Source organism: Lampris incognitus, chromosome 2 (genome assembly GCF_029633865.1).
Source record: "Lampris incognitus isolate fLamInc1 chromosome 2, fLamInc1.hap2, whole genome shotgun sequence".
In the NCBI taxonomy this organism is placed as follows: domain Eukaryota; kingdom Metazoa; phylum Chordata; class Actinopteri; order Lampriformes; family Lampridae; genus Lampris; species Lampris incognitus.
Window position 1 is genome coordinate 128,444,794 of NC_079212.1, and position 19,397 is coordinate 128,464,190.

Here is a 19,397-nt window from a genome sequence, read left to right on the forward strand (position 1 = left end):
AGTGCCAGCAACTCCCGGTCAAAAACGCTGTACTTGCGCTCGCTATCCCGCAGTTTGCGGCTAAAAAATGCAAGTGGCTGCCACGCACTCGCCACACGCTGTTCAACCACAGCCCCCACGGCTATGTCAGACGCATCGGTAGTTAAAGCTATGGACGCCGTGGGTGTGGGATGGGCGAGGAGGGCAGCGTTACCCAGGCCGCACTTAGCTCCGTCAAAGGCCTGGACCTGTTTGGGAGTCCAGTCGACAGGGTCGTTAGCCTTCTTAAGCTGCAGGGCTTCGTAAAGTGGCTGAAGGAGGTGAGCAGCGCGAGGGAGGAAACGGTTATAGAAATTCACCATGCCCAAGAATTCCTGCAATGCCTTAACAGAGACTGGGCGGGGAAATTCCGCCACCGCTTGCACCTTAGAAGGCAACGGGACCGCGCCTTGCGGAGAAATGCGGTGACCCAAGAAGTCAATCACCGGCAGTCCAAACTGACACTTGGCCGGGTTGACTATCAGGCCGTGTTCGTCCAGACGACGGAAAACCTGTTTCAGGTACGCCAGGTGCTCTTCAGCTGACGGACTGGCCACTAATATGTCGTCGAGATAAACGAACACGAAAGCAAGGTCACGCAACACCGAGTCCATCAGCCTCTGAAAGGTTTGCGCTGCCCCCTTCACGCCAAAAGGCATGCGCATGAACTCAAAAAGCCCAAACGGGGTGATCACTGCTGTCTTGGGCACGTCCTCTGCATGCACGGGAACCTGATGATAGCCGCGCACCAGGTCCACCTTAGAGAAAATACTGGTACCTGCAAGGCGTATGGAAAAGTCCTGTATGTGTGGGATGGGATAGCGGTCATTGGCGGTGACGTTGTTCAGGCGGCGAAAATCGCCGCAAGGCCGCCACGACCCATCCGCCTTGGGCACCATATGAAGCGGCGAGGCCCACGGGCTGTTGGAATGCCTCACTATACCCAGATGCTCCATGATGGTGAACTCCTCCTTAGCTATAGCCAATTTTACCGCGTCGAGGCGCTGCACGCGCACAAAAACTGGCGGTCCCAGAGTGGGAATGAAATGTTCTACCCCGTGTTTAGTAACCGCGGTGGAAAAGGCAGGCGTAGTCACCGATGGAAAATCCGCCAGCAAACGCTGAAAAACATCCCCTAATGCTAAAAAGTTAGCGTGTGTTAACGGCCCGGCTCCCCCTGTCTCGCACGGAACAGTGGCGAAAGACACAGCATCTATTAAACGGCGGTTTGCAACATCAACCAGCAGACCATTAGCACACAGAAAATCCGCGCCGATAATAGGAACAGTAATGGCGGCCACTACAAAGTCCCACTCAAAATGGCGCCCGTGGAAGCAAACAGTCACCAACCTTGTGCCAAATGTCGCAATGGCCGAACCGTTAGCTGCACTTAACTGTGGGCCGCCGCCTTCGGCCGACCTGTCTGTCTTAGCAGGAGGGAGTAGGCTCTTTTGCGAGCCTGAGTCGACCAGAGACTGTCTTCCTGACATCGTGTCCTTAATGAAGAGCAGCTCACTACGTCCACCAGCGCCCACAGCTGCTACTGAGCGCTGGCCCTGGAGTTTCCCGCCGCCTCAAACGTGCACGGAGGGACGCAGCGCCTCGCTTTGCCGCCGAACCGCTGGTGGAAGAAACAGAGGCCTCTCCCGCGCCGTCTCCGGACAGTCACTTCAGCCACCACTGCCGGGTCTGCGTCCTCCGACGTCGGCTGCAGAGGCTCTGATGCCACACTCTGCACAGAGAACCTTCTGGCAGCCAGCAGGACCCGATCGGCCTCCTCAGCCAAACGTCGGCAGTCACCAGAGGCCAGACACGGGGAGTTAGCCAAAGCCGCGCGCACAGGAGACGGGAGCTGGCGCAGGAAAAACGTGCGGGAAAAGGAACCCGCCGCCTTCGTCTGAGCCTAGCAGCGACAGCATATTGTCCATGAGATCCACAGCCGTCCCGTCGCCCAAACCGGATAGGGAAGGGATTTTATCTGCCCTCTCTGCGGCAGATAGGCTGTACCTCCGGAGCAGAAGATGTTTGAGGGCGACGTATTTATCGTGTTGCGGAGGGGCGCGCAACAGCTGCATGGCCCGGCGTGTGGACTGCTGGTCCAGCGCAGCGACGACCAAATAGTATCTGGAGTCGTCCGCGGAGATTCCACGCAGGTGGAACAGCACCTCGACATGCTGGAACCACGAGGCCGGGTCGCTCTGCCAGAACTCTGGGAGTTTCACAGCCGCGGCGAGAACGGCCGGCTGTGAGAGTTGGGGCGGCGTGGCCGAAGTGGATTCACACTCCTCTTCTGCTCAAAAAATGTTCAATTCGGGGTCACCAATGTGGCAGGAATGAGGAAAAACACAGGAGACCAAGGCGAGTTTGACGTTTATTCCTCAACTCCAAAAACCAACTGCAGCAGGAACAACCCTGCACCGGCGAGCCCGGGAACACAAACCACGCCCCCAGCTCACAGTCCTGCTGGGTGAGAGGCATAGCCCCTAGTGTCCGCCACACAACCATTAATTTAAAATGATAGAGGTCATGTAGAAAAGGAGGGGTGATAAAAAATTGTATCAGACACATGAAGAAATCATCTCTCTTGCTTGCTAACATGCCTGCCATGCACGCAACAAGCCTGCACCATAACTTCACCCCTCTCTGATAGCACAGGGGTATGTTTTTTATTAATAGCCTCTCTAGTCCTGATATGAAAAACCGTGTAACCTGGGTACATCTGTGTACTATCTGCATGCCCAGAGGGCTTACCTGCGTGCAATATGTTGGTCATCTGCTCTGAAGGTATAGTAGAGGGTCTTTTTGTGGTAGAGCTGGAAGATATTGTTGCTCTCCTCCCCGTCTGGCCTCTCAGACATCTTGACGGTGAAGCCCTGCAGAGGGAGACTCTCTGAAGCCACTTTGTCCTAAAGGAGACGTCAAGAAAGAAATACAGACATCAAGTACAGACTTGGCATACCAACTGTAGGTGCACAAATCATGTAATGTAGAGAAAACGTCAGCGACAACCATGTCATGGTGCAACAAGAATAAAGAAAAATTGAATTTCATGCATAGCAAAAGAGAAAGAGAAAGAGAGAGAGAGAGCACAGAGATTCTCCAGAACAGGTTAGTAATTAGTGTCTTTCCCAAAGAAAGAGTTGTAATATGAACTATGAAACTGTAATTTAAACGGTGAAAGAGATTTTCATTCCACAGCTCATTGCCAGACTGAAGGGAGAGAGGAAAACACAGAGGTTGTTTGAGTATATGTCAGTGTGTGTGAGTGCCTCCCTGTGATAAGCCTGAGTGACAGTGTGTATTTTGGGGCTGGTGTGGGAGACTCTGTGCCCCCTCACCTCACGGGATGTGAAGGTGTAGAGCACCTTGTCTTTGAGAAGGAACCACAGCCTCTTCCACTTCCTCTTGCTCTTCTTTCGGCGCTGCAAACTGCCACTCATAGTGGAGCCCTCTGCCCCCAGTGACACCTGGTATTACACATGACCCATGTACAGGCAGAAAGAACCAGTGACTTGACAGACACATCAACACAGACAACTGTAGACAAGAGACTGATAGGTGGAAAGACAGATAGAGAGGAGACTCTAGTGTAGAGACAGCTGTTTTGTTCATGACAGCTGTTTTTTTAGACACTAAGATCGAAGTCGGTCGTTCCTGTTGCCACACATGCCAGACATTCCAGTGATGGAGGAGTGGCAGCTTCATTGCAAACAGCTCCCTGGTGGTCTAGTGGTTAGGATTCGGCGCTCTCACCGCCGCGGCCCGGGTTCGATTCCCGGTCAGGGAATACTTATTAGCAAATTCTATAAAATGCAGACGTTCTTACAATTACATAGGCATCTTCTAGTAAGAAGATATAGTGGAAGAGGAAAGATCATTTTGTTAGAAACGAGGGATTAAAGGTTCCTACACTGTATGACAGAAAAAAAGCAAACTCTTAATACATCCCTCTTGATTAACTCCCTCCCCGATTTGAAGAGGCACTACTGTCACATTATGCAAATGGTGCAGCCATTTACACTGGCCCGTGGACAGCCAGCTCCAAAAAGAGGTGACCTGAGGGTATTCAAAATGGTCTTGCAGAAAATCATAATGTTGCATTGATGACAGCACCCCCCCCCCAACCCTGTCTTAACCCCTTTCACACTGAATGATCAGAGACCATCAGCTGACCATCACTCATGATGAATGATTTTGTCCACGGCTTAAAAACTTGCCTGAGACAGCCAACATTGTGTAGGGGCCTCAAATAAAGAAAGTGGGAGTTGTACCTGGTTTAGAGGGGAGCTACTCTTTCTGTTCCTCCATAGGCTTTGGGGCTGCAGGCTCTGGAAGACAGCAGAGAGGGGACGGCTGGCCCGGTGAGAATGAGGGCTGGAGTTACCACAAGCCCCTTGTACACTGCCACCTAGACACAAACACACACACACACACACACACTGAGTACACACTGGCAAAAGACACGAAATGCGATAACATGTTCAAGTCCAACAGAGAATTCGCAGAATTCCCTCCATGCAGGAAAGTCAAGACTCACCTCTTTTCCTGAGCTCGGCATAGCAGTGATCACACACTTTGACCACCCTGTCTTTGAGGTACTTCAATGGGTATCGGTTCCTGGAACAAGAACGGCACACCACCTGCTCACAAAGAGAGAGACAGTGAACATACAAGAAAATGCTCTAAAAGTCAGAACATAGATTGCCTTTGGTTAAATTCACCTTAATTCTATCATTTTACATTCATACTTTCATTCTAAAACAAGATGGGAATGGAAAAAAAAAGTCAAACTTGCATAAATTCATTAACGACACAAAATTAAAACACATTATGGTACATTTAAACAATGGCATGAAATGTACATCTTTGGTTGAGAATAATACTCTCACTGACAGGATACATAGCCTCTGATAGGGGTCAGCAGTCTCCTAAAAGTGATGATTCAAACTTAAACTACTACTAATATCAATCAGAATTCGAAAGTGCTAAAATGTCCAGTAGAAATGTCAGTTGGGTGGGGTGTACCTTGCCACAGGCGTTGCAGTGGTGTCGTCTGAGTGTGAGGCTGAAGTCGGAGGTACAGTTCATACACATCATCGCATGGGATACTGGAACCAGCACTGGAGCCGCCTCGCCCAGGGCCATCCACAGCTTCTCACGGGCCTGAAAAATCACATGCAACAACCATGAATAGTGCTGTGAAAGATGATGGGTTTTGGCAGGTTTTGTGCTGATGCACAAAACCATCATTCTATTTTTAACACTTCGTAGCATGAATGTGCTATTTAAATCCATTTTGACCCAAAAACATAATCATAAAAAATATAGCCTATTTCAGACCAAATGTGCTTTTGTTGGAATTTAGGTCCTGGGATTGTTAAAATCCCCTCTTTCAGACAAGTCAATTCCATAATTTTTCTGCGACGCCCCATAATAATCAGCAAATCCAAAGATTTTAGTAACTTCAGACCTCGTCTACTCCAGTGATCATCTCCATACTGTTGCTATTTAGTTTACTTTGACCTTCAAAAAAAGTGGCAGGTGGACTAGATTATTCCAATTTGTTGTTATATTTCCTATGTTTGCATAACACGCCATTTATTTTTGTTACAGTTATTACATTAACACCACAGTGCAGAAGCACAGAGAGAAATATTCAGCCGCAAGAATGTGAGGCTGTCATCTTGAGTTGAGTGCTGATATGCATTTTCTTTGCTTCCGTGTTTCACATTATGGCACCAAACAACAAGCCATTGCTAGCTTGCAGGAAATTCTGTGCAACCCGTTCACATCAATACAATCTAGGAAAACGCTGTGCCAATGGCCTTAAATTGCTGATCAGAATTCTTTCAGAGGATTTTGAGTCATGGACCTATTCACACCAAAGGTGAATCTGGTGAAAACCCAGGATTTCAGTTTGGTGTGAATGGTGAACAAGGTTTAACTTTGTTACCTCACTGCAGGGTCCTCCAATCGTACAGAGCCCCGCTGCGTGGTCTGCTATGGCTCGGCTCAGCATGTGGAACCAGTCCTCTCTCTCTACAACCGAACTAAATCCAGACAAAGAATGACCGTTTGGATCTGATGATGCTTGGGAGGCTTGAGGCCAAAACAATTTTGTATTTTACAACAGTGGGATAAAAAGGAGTCTAAATGTCAAAAGGACCAAAACAGATGTGACATGATCAGTAAAAGTGTGTAAGGATGACCACTTACCTGGCAGACAGTGTAATGGTGATGTCAGACACCTCAATCCTCAGGCAGTTTAGCACATTGTCCAGAGCTGGTTTGCTCACCTAGAGAGCAGGAAGGTATGAATATGTGTGTGTGTGGTGTGTGTGTGTGTGTGTGGGGGGGGGGGTTTACAGATCACAGAGCCATCAACAAACAGAGTATCACATGAAAAGAACGTGGGAAGCTTATAGGTGACAGGATCTACAGATTACTGGAAAGGTGAAAGGTCATCATACCTTCATCCCAGATAGAGACAGGGTGTTCTTCAGCCTATATTTCCCATCTTGCTGAGGGTAGGTATAGAGCATTATGTCATTCATCTAATGGGGAAGACAACAAGAAAGAGAAAATGAGAGGTATAACAGATGCCATGATGACAGTGTTGTGTTAGTGTTGTATTTTCTAAATTGATTTACACTTGCTTTTGAAGAGCACTGCATGATAAATACATGAAAACGAGAGACAAGCATACACATATGAATAAAACAGCAATTAAAGCTATTATCAAAGAGCAAGTATGTGTTTGTTTTTAGCCTCAAGTGAAAAAAAGAATGTATATGAGCAGGACAGTGACTCAATACATGAGTCTTGGCGTCTTTGATGCTCTAATATTTCGTCGGCTGTTCAGAAAGGATTGACTTAATGTGAGTTTTCCCTGGACAATAGAAAAAGCAAAACTTTTCTTCCTCAAAGAGGCTGTGTGAGGCATCTCTTTTTTTTTGTAAAATGTATCATGAGGGAAACGGTTCTACCATCCTTGGTCCTTACAAGGTGTTTCAGCAACAAAACAAAAAAAAGTTTACTACCCCTTAAAAAAAAAATCCCTTACACTGTAATAGCTAATAATGACCATAAGGGGGAAGTATCCCCTTGAACAAGACATCCCAGCCCTCTTCCAAATACCTAATCGCCGAGCCATCTTGAACATTTTTTGTAGGATTCAGCTACCCAGATTGTGTTTCCCTTCACACTGTTCAGCCACATCTGTTCAACATTCAAGCTACCAATTCCCATGCAGGGGCATAACAAAGTACAGCAAAATAAAAGGCTCAGCATTTATTTGCTTGTCAGACCAGACTATTGTAATACTCATAACACACTTGGAGCCCATTGTGTTCCAAGAGGTATTTTATTTTGAGCCAAACAAAAGGGGTGACATCATTGGTCACACCTAATGTGTGCTCTAAACATCCGTTGGGTTCGTAAAGGCAGCATCCAGGAATTCTCCACCCTGCTCCCGGACTCCCAAGCCTCCCCAAGTCCTCCAAGCCTTCCCAGGCTAGGGTTGCTTTCAGCTATGTTGCTGTGAGAACCAAGACTGGGTGGAGCCCAGCTATCCAACCACAACAACAACACAAACAGCCACATTTACTCATTCACTGGGAGTCTGGCTTGGTTGCTTGGGGACAAAACAGCACGTGGTCACAAGGCCTCTCGGTCCCGACTGAGGCCTCGGGGCTGTAGCCTGCTCCACCCTGCCCTACTTGATCTCTCTCAAACTCCGGCCACAGTGATCCCAAACACACAGAAGATACCGGAGCCAACAGAACACATAAATGACTTTTCCAGAGACACAAAATGAACCGACCTGACCCTGTGACGCCTCAAATATTTCCTTTTTCCAATGGCCCTGTTTCATCTGAGCCACCCACCTCTCACCTCCTTCACCTGCCTCTCTCACTCATCCTCTTTTCCTCGCTGACAGCTCCTTCTATTTGATCTGGTGTCCTTCTCTTTAATCCCTCCTCTCACTCATCCCTCTTTCCTTTTGTCTATGAGACGGGGCTGTGACAGCTCGGTGAGATGGCTGTTGGTTATAGCGTCTCTCTGTCACTGAGGTGAGTGATGGCTTTCATCATCACCCATGCTTGGATTCCCTTTCCTTAAAAGCCCCTACATTACATCTGACCCTCCGGAGCCATCCTCTCTAAGGCAGCAAATTTATACAACCATATAACCTTTACAGCCAGTGAGTAAAAACCAGCAAACCCCCGCGGCCATTGTTCACCAAACAACCCAGTGTAGAAGGATGGTGGTGCGATATGGAAACATACAAAATGAAAGAGGAAAAAAAGGACCCGGTCATGGCCGCTGTATGCGTCACAATCTGCTTTCGACAGAAGCGTGTACTCTGGAGTCGTAACCGGGCTCCTCTGGACACATAACTCAGACAAGTTTTACGATATGAGACAGCACTGATTACGGCACCGAAACAAAAGAGCACGCTTCTCCCTTTCACGTTATGTGTTTGCGTAACCCCACCACCCCCGCCCCCACCCAACATCCTCCTCCCTGCATTCTACAGGGTGTCTGGCCTTCACTCTGCTGTCAGTCCCCTCCCCGTACACAGGAAGCCCGCATCCAGTGACCCACACCAAACATCCTGCGAGGAAACAGGGGCCCTGGAAAACAAGTCTTGAGAGACGAGGAGAGAGCGGTTTGCAGAGGAGAGGGAGGCCCTCGCCTGCTGGGTGTGGTGTTGAGAAGGTCCCCCCTCCCTCTCTCCCTCTGCCGCCTTGCCTGACCTCCACCCAACAGCCCTCCCCGTATTTTTTTTTTTCACAAATAAAGGTTGTGTCTTCACTATTGTTTGAAAGGTGGCAAGTATTTTTTGGACTGCTGTACAACACCGCCCTTTTTATGTCACCAACTTAACAAACACGGCACTTCAATTCACGGCTATGATGATGACATAATGGTGACCGCTGTGTGTGTTACAACAGTGGGCATATGCAGCAGAGGGTTGCCGCACAGCACTACACTGGAGCAGTGGTTCTCACACTGTGGTACACAGAAACCCCCTCGGTGGTACGCAAAATAGAATAGAATACACTTTATTAGTCGTTTTGTCCATACAAATGAAATTCACTCTCTGCATTTAACCCATCCTAGCTGTGTAGCTAGGAGCAGTGGGCAGCCGCCGCGCAGCACCCAAGGACCAACTCCAGTTATTTCTTCCTATTGCCTCGCTCAGGGGCACATGTAGGAGTATTCACCCAAACATTCATGTCTTTTTGATGGTGGGGAGAAACCAGAGCACCCAGAGGAAACCCACGCAGACACAGGGAGAACATGCTAACTCCACACAGAAAGGACCTGGGATGGCCTGGGGTTTGAACCCAGGACCTTCTTGCTGTGAAGCAACAGCGCTAACCACTGGGCCCCCGTGCTGCCCAAATGACTGGAGATTGGTTGTATGCTTCGTGGAAGTGGCGAAGCCCATTTTAAACCACTAAAATATTTGAACCTTCTGCATATGTAATCTAGTTCATAAGCATAATTATAGTACATGCTAATATACTACAATATAGTGTTAGAAGTGTGTTTATATTTGTCAGCAAAGAAGTCCATTTACATGCATCCTTTTTAGTTTTGTCACAGTGAATCAGAGATTGTAGTCCTGTGGAGGTATGTGTGTGTGTGTGTGTGTGTGCATGTGTGCTCATGCATTCATGCTAGTCAGCAGGATTTCTCTGGCTTAGTAAGTCTGTAGGTGCTACTTGGATGCGTTGGTGTGACCAGAGATGCTGTTTGGTCCAAGAGGTTTGAGTAACACTGCAGGAGACATATTACCAAAAACAAATGTCTGGGCTGTCTGCTTTTCCTGGAGACCTTCATCAGTGTGCCCTCTTTGACAAACACCTGTCAAAAGAACACAATGGGAGAGTAACAACAGAATATTAGCTCAAACAATGCCAACATCCAATCTGGACTGTTTAACCTAGTGTGGGCCAAAGGACCGGGATTCTGTTGTCTTTCAACTCATCCAGACACAGCCGGACATCACTCACCCTTCCGGGCTTGAGGAGATCCCTCTTGCCTTTGACACTGTACTCAATGTGGACCAGACGCAGCAAGTTCTCCTAAGCAACAACAGAGAAAGAGAGAGGGAGAGAGAGACAGAGGAAGAGATAGGGATGATTTTTCCAATGATAAACAGAAGGATAAGGAGAATGAAACTGTCCCTGTTTGTGAATGAAAGAGACGGAGGGAGGGAAAGGGAAGCGTTACTGGAAACTGAATAGGGGAAACAGATAGAGCAATCCTTTGTTTCCACTGTCTGTCACACTGTGAGCCAATGTGAGTGTGCACATGTCTGTGTGTGTGTGTGTGTGTGTGTGTGTGTGTGTGTGTGTGTGTGTGTGTGTGTGTGTGTGTGTGTGTGTGTGTGTGTGTGTGTGTGTACGGGAATAGATGTGTTTATATCTAAGAGAAAGGAAAGGAGTATATAGACCGAGAGGGATGTCTATGATGATGCATAAGAGACGGCACAATATTTGATGATAAGAGGACAGAAAGACTGTGAACAAGGGGGGGGAGTGTGTGCATTTGTGAGTGAGAAATATCTGTGTCAGATTGTGGGGGTGTAGCGTGTGTGTGTAAGAGGAGTGTAGGTCATGTTGTCCACCCTCACACTGCACCCTTTGTTACAATGCACCTGGGACTGTTTTCATGACATCATCTTAACTCACCCTGACATTTATCAACCGGCTATAGAGGCCAGCGAGTGCAAAGAGAGGCGTTTCTCTCTGCAAAGATGCTGCCACTCCAAACGGGGATTAAACACGCAGAAAAACCTCAGCTTCACCACACTTTACGTTACAGTTTCCTGCCTGAAACTGCCTATTCACCGCCAAGTTAAACAAATGTGTCTGTGGAGAAGCAATACTGTCTCTCTCTCTTTTTTTTTTCTTTATGTATCGGACTCAAGAGGTATTAGATTTAGGTGCACCTAAACCAAACTCACCCCCTGTTTGAGGTTGTCATTGGCCTGATCTGCAACTTCCGACACGGTCACCAAAGCAGCTGCAATCAACAGCGGGAATAAAAGAAAAGAGAGCGAGTGAGAGCGAGAAAGAGAGAGAGACAGAGTCACAGAGAACATAAGATTTATTTGCAGCACTATTCAGAGGAGACACACTATCTCTGTGTCTCAATGACTGTCCCCTGATTCATATCCAACAGCTGCAGTGTGTGTGCGTGTGTGTGTGTGTGTGTGTTCCTCAGTGTTAGTGTTTGTGTTTGACTGCGGTAAGAATATTAGCACTCGCAGATCATGAAAGATTATACAGACAATGAAAGGGTTAATTCAAATAGAGACCCATATAACAGGCCTACCTTGTGTATCTTCATATTCTTTAGAATCGGGAGAGAGATTGTTCAGATAATCTGGAGAGGAGGGAGACAAACAAAGCAGTCAGAACAAGAAGACGTGACCTTGTGAGATTCAAAGACTGAGAAAGAGAGATACAAGTGCCTAGACATACCAAGAATGATGGAGACAGATACATAGTGTGTGTGTGTGTGTGTGTGTGTAATACCTGTGAGTAGCATGCGATACTGGAGAACTCTCACTATTACCAACAGCAACTGGTGTTTAAGAGGGACCGTGGCACCCTCTGGGCCCTGCTGTGTGCGCGCGCGCGCGTGCGCACACACACACACACACACACACACACACACACACACACACACACACACACACACACACATGCACACCATCAGTTTGTCACAAAAAAAAGGATGGATCACACATATTGGTGAACACATCTGATTGAAATGCATTTCTGTTTTGGAACAATAAAATATCATTTTCATCAGGGGGATTTTTCTCTGGGTCTGCAGATCCAAAGCTTAGTTCAAATAAAGACTTGCATGGATCTAATTATGCGGCACCTCTCTCTCTCTCGCTTTATAGAATAAAAAGCCTGCAGACACAAAAGTGTGCATGAAACACCCCCCCCCCCCACACACACACTTGCTGTATTAACCCTCTAAATGAGTAGCCTCCTATTCGAGCATGTAATTCAGGTCCCGTGTGATAAAGGTAATGTTAAGATAACCCTGGCAGACCTGGCTGACCTTCACATGTCTTTCTACCGCACAAAATCCTCACCAACTCCTATTCTTCTTTCTCAAAGGAGCTGCCGATGGGGGAAGAGGACCAAGAGCTCCACCAAAAAAAAAAAAAAAACGTGATCCAGAAAATCAATAAGGATATAATTGTCTGTGACAGGAATTTATGCCTCGTTCAGCATGGAAGCAACTGAGGACTAGGCATACATATGTGTGTGCGCGCGCGCACACACACACACACACACACAAAAACAAACAAAACACACTAATCCAATAAAGTCTTATTCTTCCTTAGAGAGCTTTAGATAGCACCCTGCAGGAAAAAGCATCTTTATCAAATCTAAACTGTCCACACACACACACACACACACACACACACACACACACACACACACACACACACACACACACACACACACACACACACACATACACCAGCTAGCTTTGAAACCCAATCAAACACACATAGAAAACATACAGACATACTGAAATATAGACACAGACACAGACACAGACACACACACACACACACACACACACACACACACACACACACACACACACACACACACACACACACACACACACCCACCCCAGGCTGGTGATGAGATAGCACTGATGGGTCCCATAAAGGGGAGGGATGACATGACGAGTTAAACACACCAGTCTTTGTCTTCATTATCACAGCCTGGGGTTAAGAGTGAAAAATATAACAGATAGGCTGGAAGCCATCTAATAACAACTGCTACCTCAGCTAAAGAATAATGAATCCAGGGGGCGTCCAGGTAGCATAGCGGTGTATTCCATTGCCTACCAACACGGAGATTGCTAGTTCGAATCCCCGCGTTACCTCTGGCTTGGTCGGGCGTCCCTACAGACACAATTGGCCGTGTCTGTGGGTGAGAAGCCGGATGTGGGTATGTGTCCTGGTCGCTGCACTAGCGCCTCCTCTGGTTGGTTGGGGCACCTGTTCAGGGGGGAGGGGGAACTGGGGGGAATAGCGTGATCCTCCCATGTGCTACGTCCCCCTGGTGAAACTCCTCACTGTCAGGTGAAAAGAAGTGGCTGGCGACTCCACGTGTATCAGAGGAGGCATGTGGTAGTCTGCAGCCCTCCCCAGACCGGCAGAGGGGGTGGAGCAGTGACTGGGACGGCTCGGAAGAGTGGGGTCTTTGGCCGGATACAATTGGGGAGAAAAAGGGAGAAAAGTAAAAAAAAAAAAAGTAATGAATCCTTACTTTCCGTCTGTTTCTTTTTGCATCCTGGTTTTGTATCTTCCCTATCTCGTCCCTCGGCCACAAGGCATCTCGCTGGATTTTCTTTAAGTTCCCCCTCACGGCTTTCCTTTTCATTCTGTCTGACTTTCTCTCTTTTGTTCCATGACTTCATTTTTTTCTACTTTCACTCTTTTTCTCTTTCCTGAAAGGTGTGTGATTCATGGACAGTAACAACAACAAGCCCTCATCGTTACACCCTCTCTTTCTGCTAGAAGATCCACTCCCCTCAAGGGTCACTTGTAAAGTGTCATCAAACTGACACTTGTTCGGAGGAAGTGGCCTTCAGTGCACAACGGAGATGATATTTAGTGTGCGGTTTGTTTGGGTGTGCGAGCCAAACTGAGGATGAAGTATGATGCCTTGCATCAGGAGACTCCCTTTTTCTCTCTCTGTTTTACACACACACACACACACACACACACACACACACACACACACACACACACACACACACACACACATACACACACACCTGTGTGTGTGCACCACGGTCAACACACAAACACACACAGGCATACTTCTCAGTGTCTGTCACGGCCAGCTGATTTGCTGCCTGCACACACAAATGATCTAATTGGGGAGTTGTAAAGGGGACTGCTTCTCTAATTAGCTCCTGTCTGCCTCATTGCCCAGCTGCCTTTACAGGGAATTCACTCCATCTCTCTCTCACTTTATCTTTCTGTCCACCTGCTGCACAGCCGGCAACCCCCACTCTTTCTGCTCCTTGCCTCTTTCCGCAGGGGAACGTAAAGGGTTTACACAAACATGGTGCGTACACGACGTGAATACGAAGCCACGTTGGAGAGGTCTGAAAAGAAAACTGATACACACTGTGTTCACAAAGACCCGCTCCGTGTGTGGAAGTGTTGACATGGTCTTGTGAATCAAAAGCTCTTGTAAAAAGGGGTGTTGTCACAGGACACACATGTGCAACTTGTATGCATACTCGGGTGCACGCATGTGCACATGCACACACACACACACGCACACCATGGTGTATTGGCCAATGTTTATAGATGGTCCAGTAAACAAGCAATTGGCTGTGGAAAGGAGGCTTTAATCCTGTAAGGGTCGAGCAGTGATCTGATCAGGGTGCATGGCTACTTCATCACTGTCATCCCCACATCCACAATGAAATTACTATGAGCTACACTGCTGAACCCCAGCTTAGAGTTCATAGGGGGAGGGAGGCAGACAGAGATGGAATGGACGGAGAGCGATGAAAGAAAAAAAAATTAAAGCACAGGTTAAGGATAAAAATGATTGTAAAATGATGAAGAATAATTGCTATGAATTCACAAAAGCAACGGTGAAATAGTAAAAATCCACTCATTTCGTATCAATCAGTTAGATAGCACTCTCGTTGAAACCATCATTGGAGAAGTGCCACTCAGTTAGATGATAGATGACTCTTTGTCACTCTCAGTGGTGGCTCCATGTAGCCAGTGACCTATGTGGCCCCCCATGTCCTCCCCTGGCCCTCTTTCTCCCTCATTACAGCAGGGTCACAAACATGCTGGAAGTCCCAAAGCACTGCTTTGACACAGCATAACATCCATCAAACACATAAATTTTACACACAATGCCCTGGTGTGAGAAAGCGGTGAGGACAGACCTGAGGCATTTTGCAATATGTGAGATTTAAATCCAATATGCACTGCTAGGGGGCATGGGGAAGATGCTGGCAGGGCTAAGAGAAAGTTGTGTGATTGTACTATACATGCCTCTGGGTATTTGAGATTCACCCCCTTTCATAACCGCAGCCAATGTTTACATGGGTCAAAAAGAGGACCGGAAAAAACAAATTTTGTCTTTGTCCCATTAATTGGAAGTGGCACTTGTTGAATAGAGCTCAGACCTTAAGACCAATATGTGTCTCGACAATTCAACCCATTTTCTGACTATTAAAGACAGCAAACGTCAGGTAGCGTAGCGGTCTATTCTGTTGCCTACCAACACGGGGGTCGCCAGTTTGAATCCCCGTGTTACCTCCAGCTTGGTCGGGCGTCCCTACAGACACAATTGGCCGTGTCTGCGGGTGGGAAGCCGGATGTGGGTATATGTCCTGGTCGCTGCACTAACGCCTCCTCTGGTCAGTCAGGGCGCCTGTTCGGAGTGGGGGACTAAGGGGAATAGTGTGATCCTCCCACACGCAACGCCCCCCTGGCGTAACTCCTCACTGTCAGGTGAAAAGAAGCGGCTGGCGACTCCACATGTATCGGAGGAGGCATGTGGTAGTCTGCAGCCCTCCCTGGATCGACAGAGGGGGTGGAGCAGAGACCGGGACGGCTTGGAAGAGTGGGGTAATTGGCCAAGTACAATTGGGGAGAAAAACGGGGGGGGGGGGAACATAGTAAATTGAGTTTTGCCAAAATTAACTTCAAGAGACTATAACATACAGAAACGACTTTGACATTGATCAAGGTTATCATAAAATAAATCTGATTACCGGTATCATTAAAACTGACTGAGTGTGGAAACGCTGTTTGTTATACATGCTGTAAGCCCACGAGGTCAAAGTTTACTGAACATAGCAGTAGCTGTGACTCTCCTTCTCTCACCTACTCTCCCTCCTCTGTTCATTGCTGTAGTATAGTCTGCATGAGCCAAATTATTTCTGAGGAGGGGCAGCTGCTTCTGAATATTCATGAGGAGAGCCAGTTGGTGTCTTGTCGGGTTACTTTTCTAATCAATACAGAAATGCCTGGAACCGTTATGTCAGCCAATCACAGCAGATCAAATGACGGTATTTTTATGTCAGAGGAGTGTGGATTTAGGAATGGGGAGGAATAATATATGATCAGCAGCTGTGGTCAGGACTATATATCTATATCTATACACACACACACACACACACACACACACACACACACACACACACACACACACACACACACACACACACACACATATATAGCGTTTTTTTTCCAGAAACCATCAATGGTGTTGATAAAAGTGCTCCACAAATTAGGAGTAGAATATTAATATAGATTTCGTAAAAAAAACTTTGATAAATTTAAGTACAAGCTTGTACTGAAATGTATTAAAGTTTTGACAGCTAATGATTGCGCAAACAAAACAAAAATATGTTTTGGTCCGATCCAAACCCTTAAACACAGTGACACGGTGACAGAAGAATGGCAATGAAAGCCGTAAGAAAAAAAATCTAATAGCAGGCTGAATCGTGAATAGAGGCAAACAGTGCAAACCATACATAGCAAACTATCTTTGCCTTGCTCGGGCCCAACAGCTAAAAGGAGCTAAACATTTAGGCAGCTTGCTGGCTTTTTACCTCAAACTTCTTGACGATGTCAGCAAAAGCAGGGTTGTTCCTGAGGTTCTCCTCCAGCAGGGACATGCTGCGGTCATACTCGGAGATATAGGTGTCAAACACCTTAAAGTCTTCAACACGTGACAGGATTACATCTACCACCTTCTGGCTCTCTTCCCTGGAAAGACAGGGAAATAACAGCTGGGATGAGGACTGTGCAATATACAAAGGGATTTTGGAAAACTTGGGGAGAGGGAACAGTGCACAGTCATTATTGCCGTTTCCATTCAAGGTGAATCATAAATGTTGGCCTGTTTGGAGAATGATCCATGGAGGCGGCATGGTGTGCCACGTAGTCAAGGTCAAGGTAATTTTTATTATCCTCGAGGGGCAATTTGTTTCCCAGCCAGCAGTAAATACACTCAACATCAATGATCAGCACACAAAAAAATCACACAAAGAAACATAGAATTACATAATATTATTCAAAAGGCCAATAGCAACAGGGACAAATTAATTCTTAAATCTACTGGTCTTGCATCTTGGCAGATTATAGCTGTGACCAGATGTAAGCAACCTGAACTCAATGAACAAGGGGTGATTCAGGTCAGCAAGAATTGACTGAGCCTTCTTTGTGGCTCTGACTTTGTACACATGGGAGAGGTCATTGAGATTTGTGCCTGCAGTTTTCCGGCACATTTTAACAATTCCTTCTAACCTGTTCCTGTTTTTCAAGGTAAGTGACCCAAACCAGCAAATAAAAGAGAAGGTTAGAACAGACTCAATAAAACAAGAGTAAAACATTCTCATAAATGTGGTGTCAATATTTAACCTGGCCACTGGGGATGCACGAACCAGTGCATTCTTGGTGCCGGTCCCAAACCCAGATAAATGGGGAGGGTTGTGTCAGGAAGGGCATCCAGCATAAAACCTTTGCCAAATCAAATATGTAGGCCATAAATCAGATTTCCATACCAGATTGGTCGCAAAAGAGAGATGGTTTGGACACCTGTGGGGGAGAGATGCTGGGTATATTGGGAGAAGGATGCTGAAGATGGAGCTGCCAGGCAAGAGTAAAAGAGGAAGGCCAAAGAGAAGGTTTATGGATGTGATGAGGGAGGACAGGAACAGATGGAAACGGATGATCTGCTGTGGCGACCCCTAACGGGAGCAGCCAAAAGTAGAAGAGGTGTGGTGTAAACATTAAAACTTCTGAGTTTCTGATAAAAAATAAAAAAAATGCATGTGCCGATGGGCCTTTGCAGAAACAACATCGGCATTTGGTTCAAAGGTTAACTTATCATCAATTACTGTCCCCAAATACTTATACTGTTGGACAACTTCAGCAGCTTGGCCATGAATAACAGCAGGTAGAATAGGGGAAGGCTTCTTCCTAAAGTCAGTTATCATTTCCTTTGTTTTGGACACATTTATGTCCAAGAAGGAGCGTTTACACCCATCAATAAAATCATCTACCACTGGACCGTGGTCAGTTTCTTCATTACTGAGCAGGGACACAATAACGGCATCATCCGTGAACTTGATGATCTGTCTGCCCTCATAATGACACTGTAACTCATTTGTGTATAAAACAAATAAAAGTGGTGAGAGGACACACCCCTGGGAGGGACCAGTGGAAGACAAAAGCGCCTCAGATAAAATGCCATTGACTTTCACCTTTTGAGACATGTTGGTTAAAAAGTCAACCAGCCAACATATTAATCCAGGTTCTATGTTGTGGATGCTGGTGAGTCCATATGCTAAAGTGTGAGGTTGTATGCAGTTAAAAGCAGAGGAGAAGTCAATAACAAGCAATCGTACAAAATTCTTTGCACCATCCAGGTGATCCAGAACCATGTCAGGTAGGGTGCCTGTGGCATCCTTACACCCCACCTGCCCTGTAAGCAAATTGGAGTGGATCCAATTTTGTCCGAGTCGCACCCAAAATCTCCTCTTTTATTATCTCGAAGGTTTTCATGACAAGAGAAGTAAGTGCCACAGGCCTATAGTCATTGGCCTATAGTTTCTTATTGCATGGCATCTTGTGGTGTGCTGTGTCTTATGTTGTACTGTATGTTGTTTGGATGAGTGGTCGTGCTTTGCAGTTTGTGCCAAGCAGTCTTGTAAAACTTGTATTGTCTAGCGTGTTGTCTTAGTAGTTGTGCTGTGTTCCTAATATACAATGCTCTTAATCGTGCCTTTGGGATGAATAAAGTTTTTTTTAACTCAACTGAATTGAAAACAGCAATGGAAAAAAACAGTCAGAAATCTTACAACACAGAGTGATTTCAATGATAACAGCTGGGACATGACTGCACATTGCACACAGTGCTTGTGTCATGTGTCTTGTTGTTCTATGGTGTGTCTTCCTTGATGCAGAAAACTGTTATTTACCTCTGCCTCCATTGTTGTTACAATTCTGCTTGATCCCTTCTTGACCACATAGCTTTGCAACAGTGTTGAGAGCTGTGATCGGATGGCCCACTTTATGGATTGGCCCACCCTTTTGAAATCACTCTGACTGACAGGCAGACTACCCCCAATCATACAAAAGATCACTGAAACCAATCGTGAAATTGATCTTGCTAACTGCTAATTTGCTTACTTATGCTTTTATGTTTTACCATTATACAGTATGAACATGGGTGGATTACTGAACGGGCAAACCAGGCCCAGGCCCAGGCCCAGGGGCCCAAGGGGGCTCAGGGGGCTCCTAAGCCAGAACCTCTGAGTGAAGTTGC

The 19,397-nt window shown here is 46.7% G+C and overlaps 1 protein-coding gene and 1 non-coding gene across 5 annotated transcripts in view; one reads left to right on the forward strand and one right to left on the reverse strand.

Moving 5' to 3' along the window:
• fgd5a (FYVE, RhoGEF and PH domain containing 5a) overlaps positions 1-19,397 on the reverse strand; it is a 52,872-nt gene that overhangs the window by 7,519 nt on the left and 25,956 nt on the right. For 2 of the 4 annotated variants that reach the window (XM_056273135.1, XM_056273138.1), the window contains exons 7-20: positions 16,678-16,834; positions 11,574-11,661; positions 11,371-11,421; positions 11,000-11,058; positions 10,044-10,115; positions 9,826-9,894; positions 6,489-6,572; positions 6,235-6,314; positions 5,972-6,068; positions 5,044-5,181; positions 4,556-4,658; positions 4,290-4,426; positions 3,357-3,485; positions 2,770-2,924 (exon numbers count right to left, since the gene is read on the reverse strand). In XM_056273135.1, the coding sequence (XP_056129110.1) occupies positions 2,770-2,924; positions 3,357-3,485; positions 4,290-4,426; positions 4,556-4,658; positions 5,044-5,181; positions 5,972-6,068; positions 6,235-6,314; positions 6,489-6,572; positions 9,826-9,894; positions 10,044-10,115; positions 11,000-11,058; positions 11,371-11,421; positions 11,574-11,661; positions 16,678-16,834 (1,419 nt within the window). The remainder of the gene's footprint in view (positions 1-2,769; positions 2,925-3,356; positions 3,486-4,289; positions 4,427-4,555; positions 4,659-5,043; positions 5,182-5,971; positions 6,069-6,234; positions 6,315-6,488; positions 6,573-9,825; positions 9,895-10,043; positions 10,116-10,999; positions 11,059-11,370; positions 11,422-11,573; positions 11,662-16,677; positions 16,835-19,397) is intronic. The other 2 variants (XM_056273136.1, XM_056273137.1) reach the window with 2 other exon arrangements.
• trnae-cuc (transfer RNA glutamic acid (anticodon CUC)) lies at positions 3,734-3,805 on the forward strand. Its single transcript has one exon. It is a non-coding gene; the product is annotated as a tRNA-Glu (tRNA).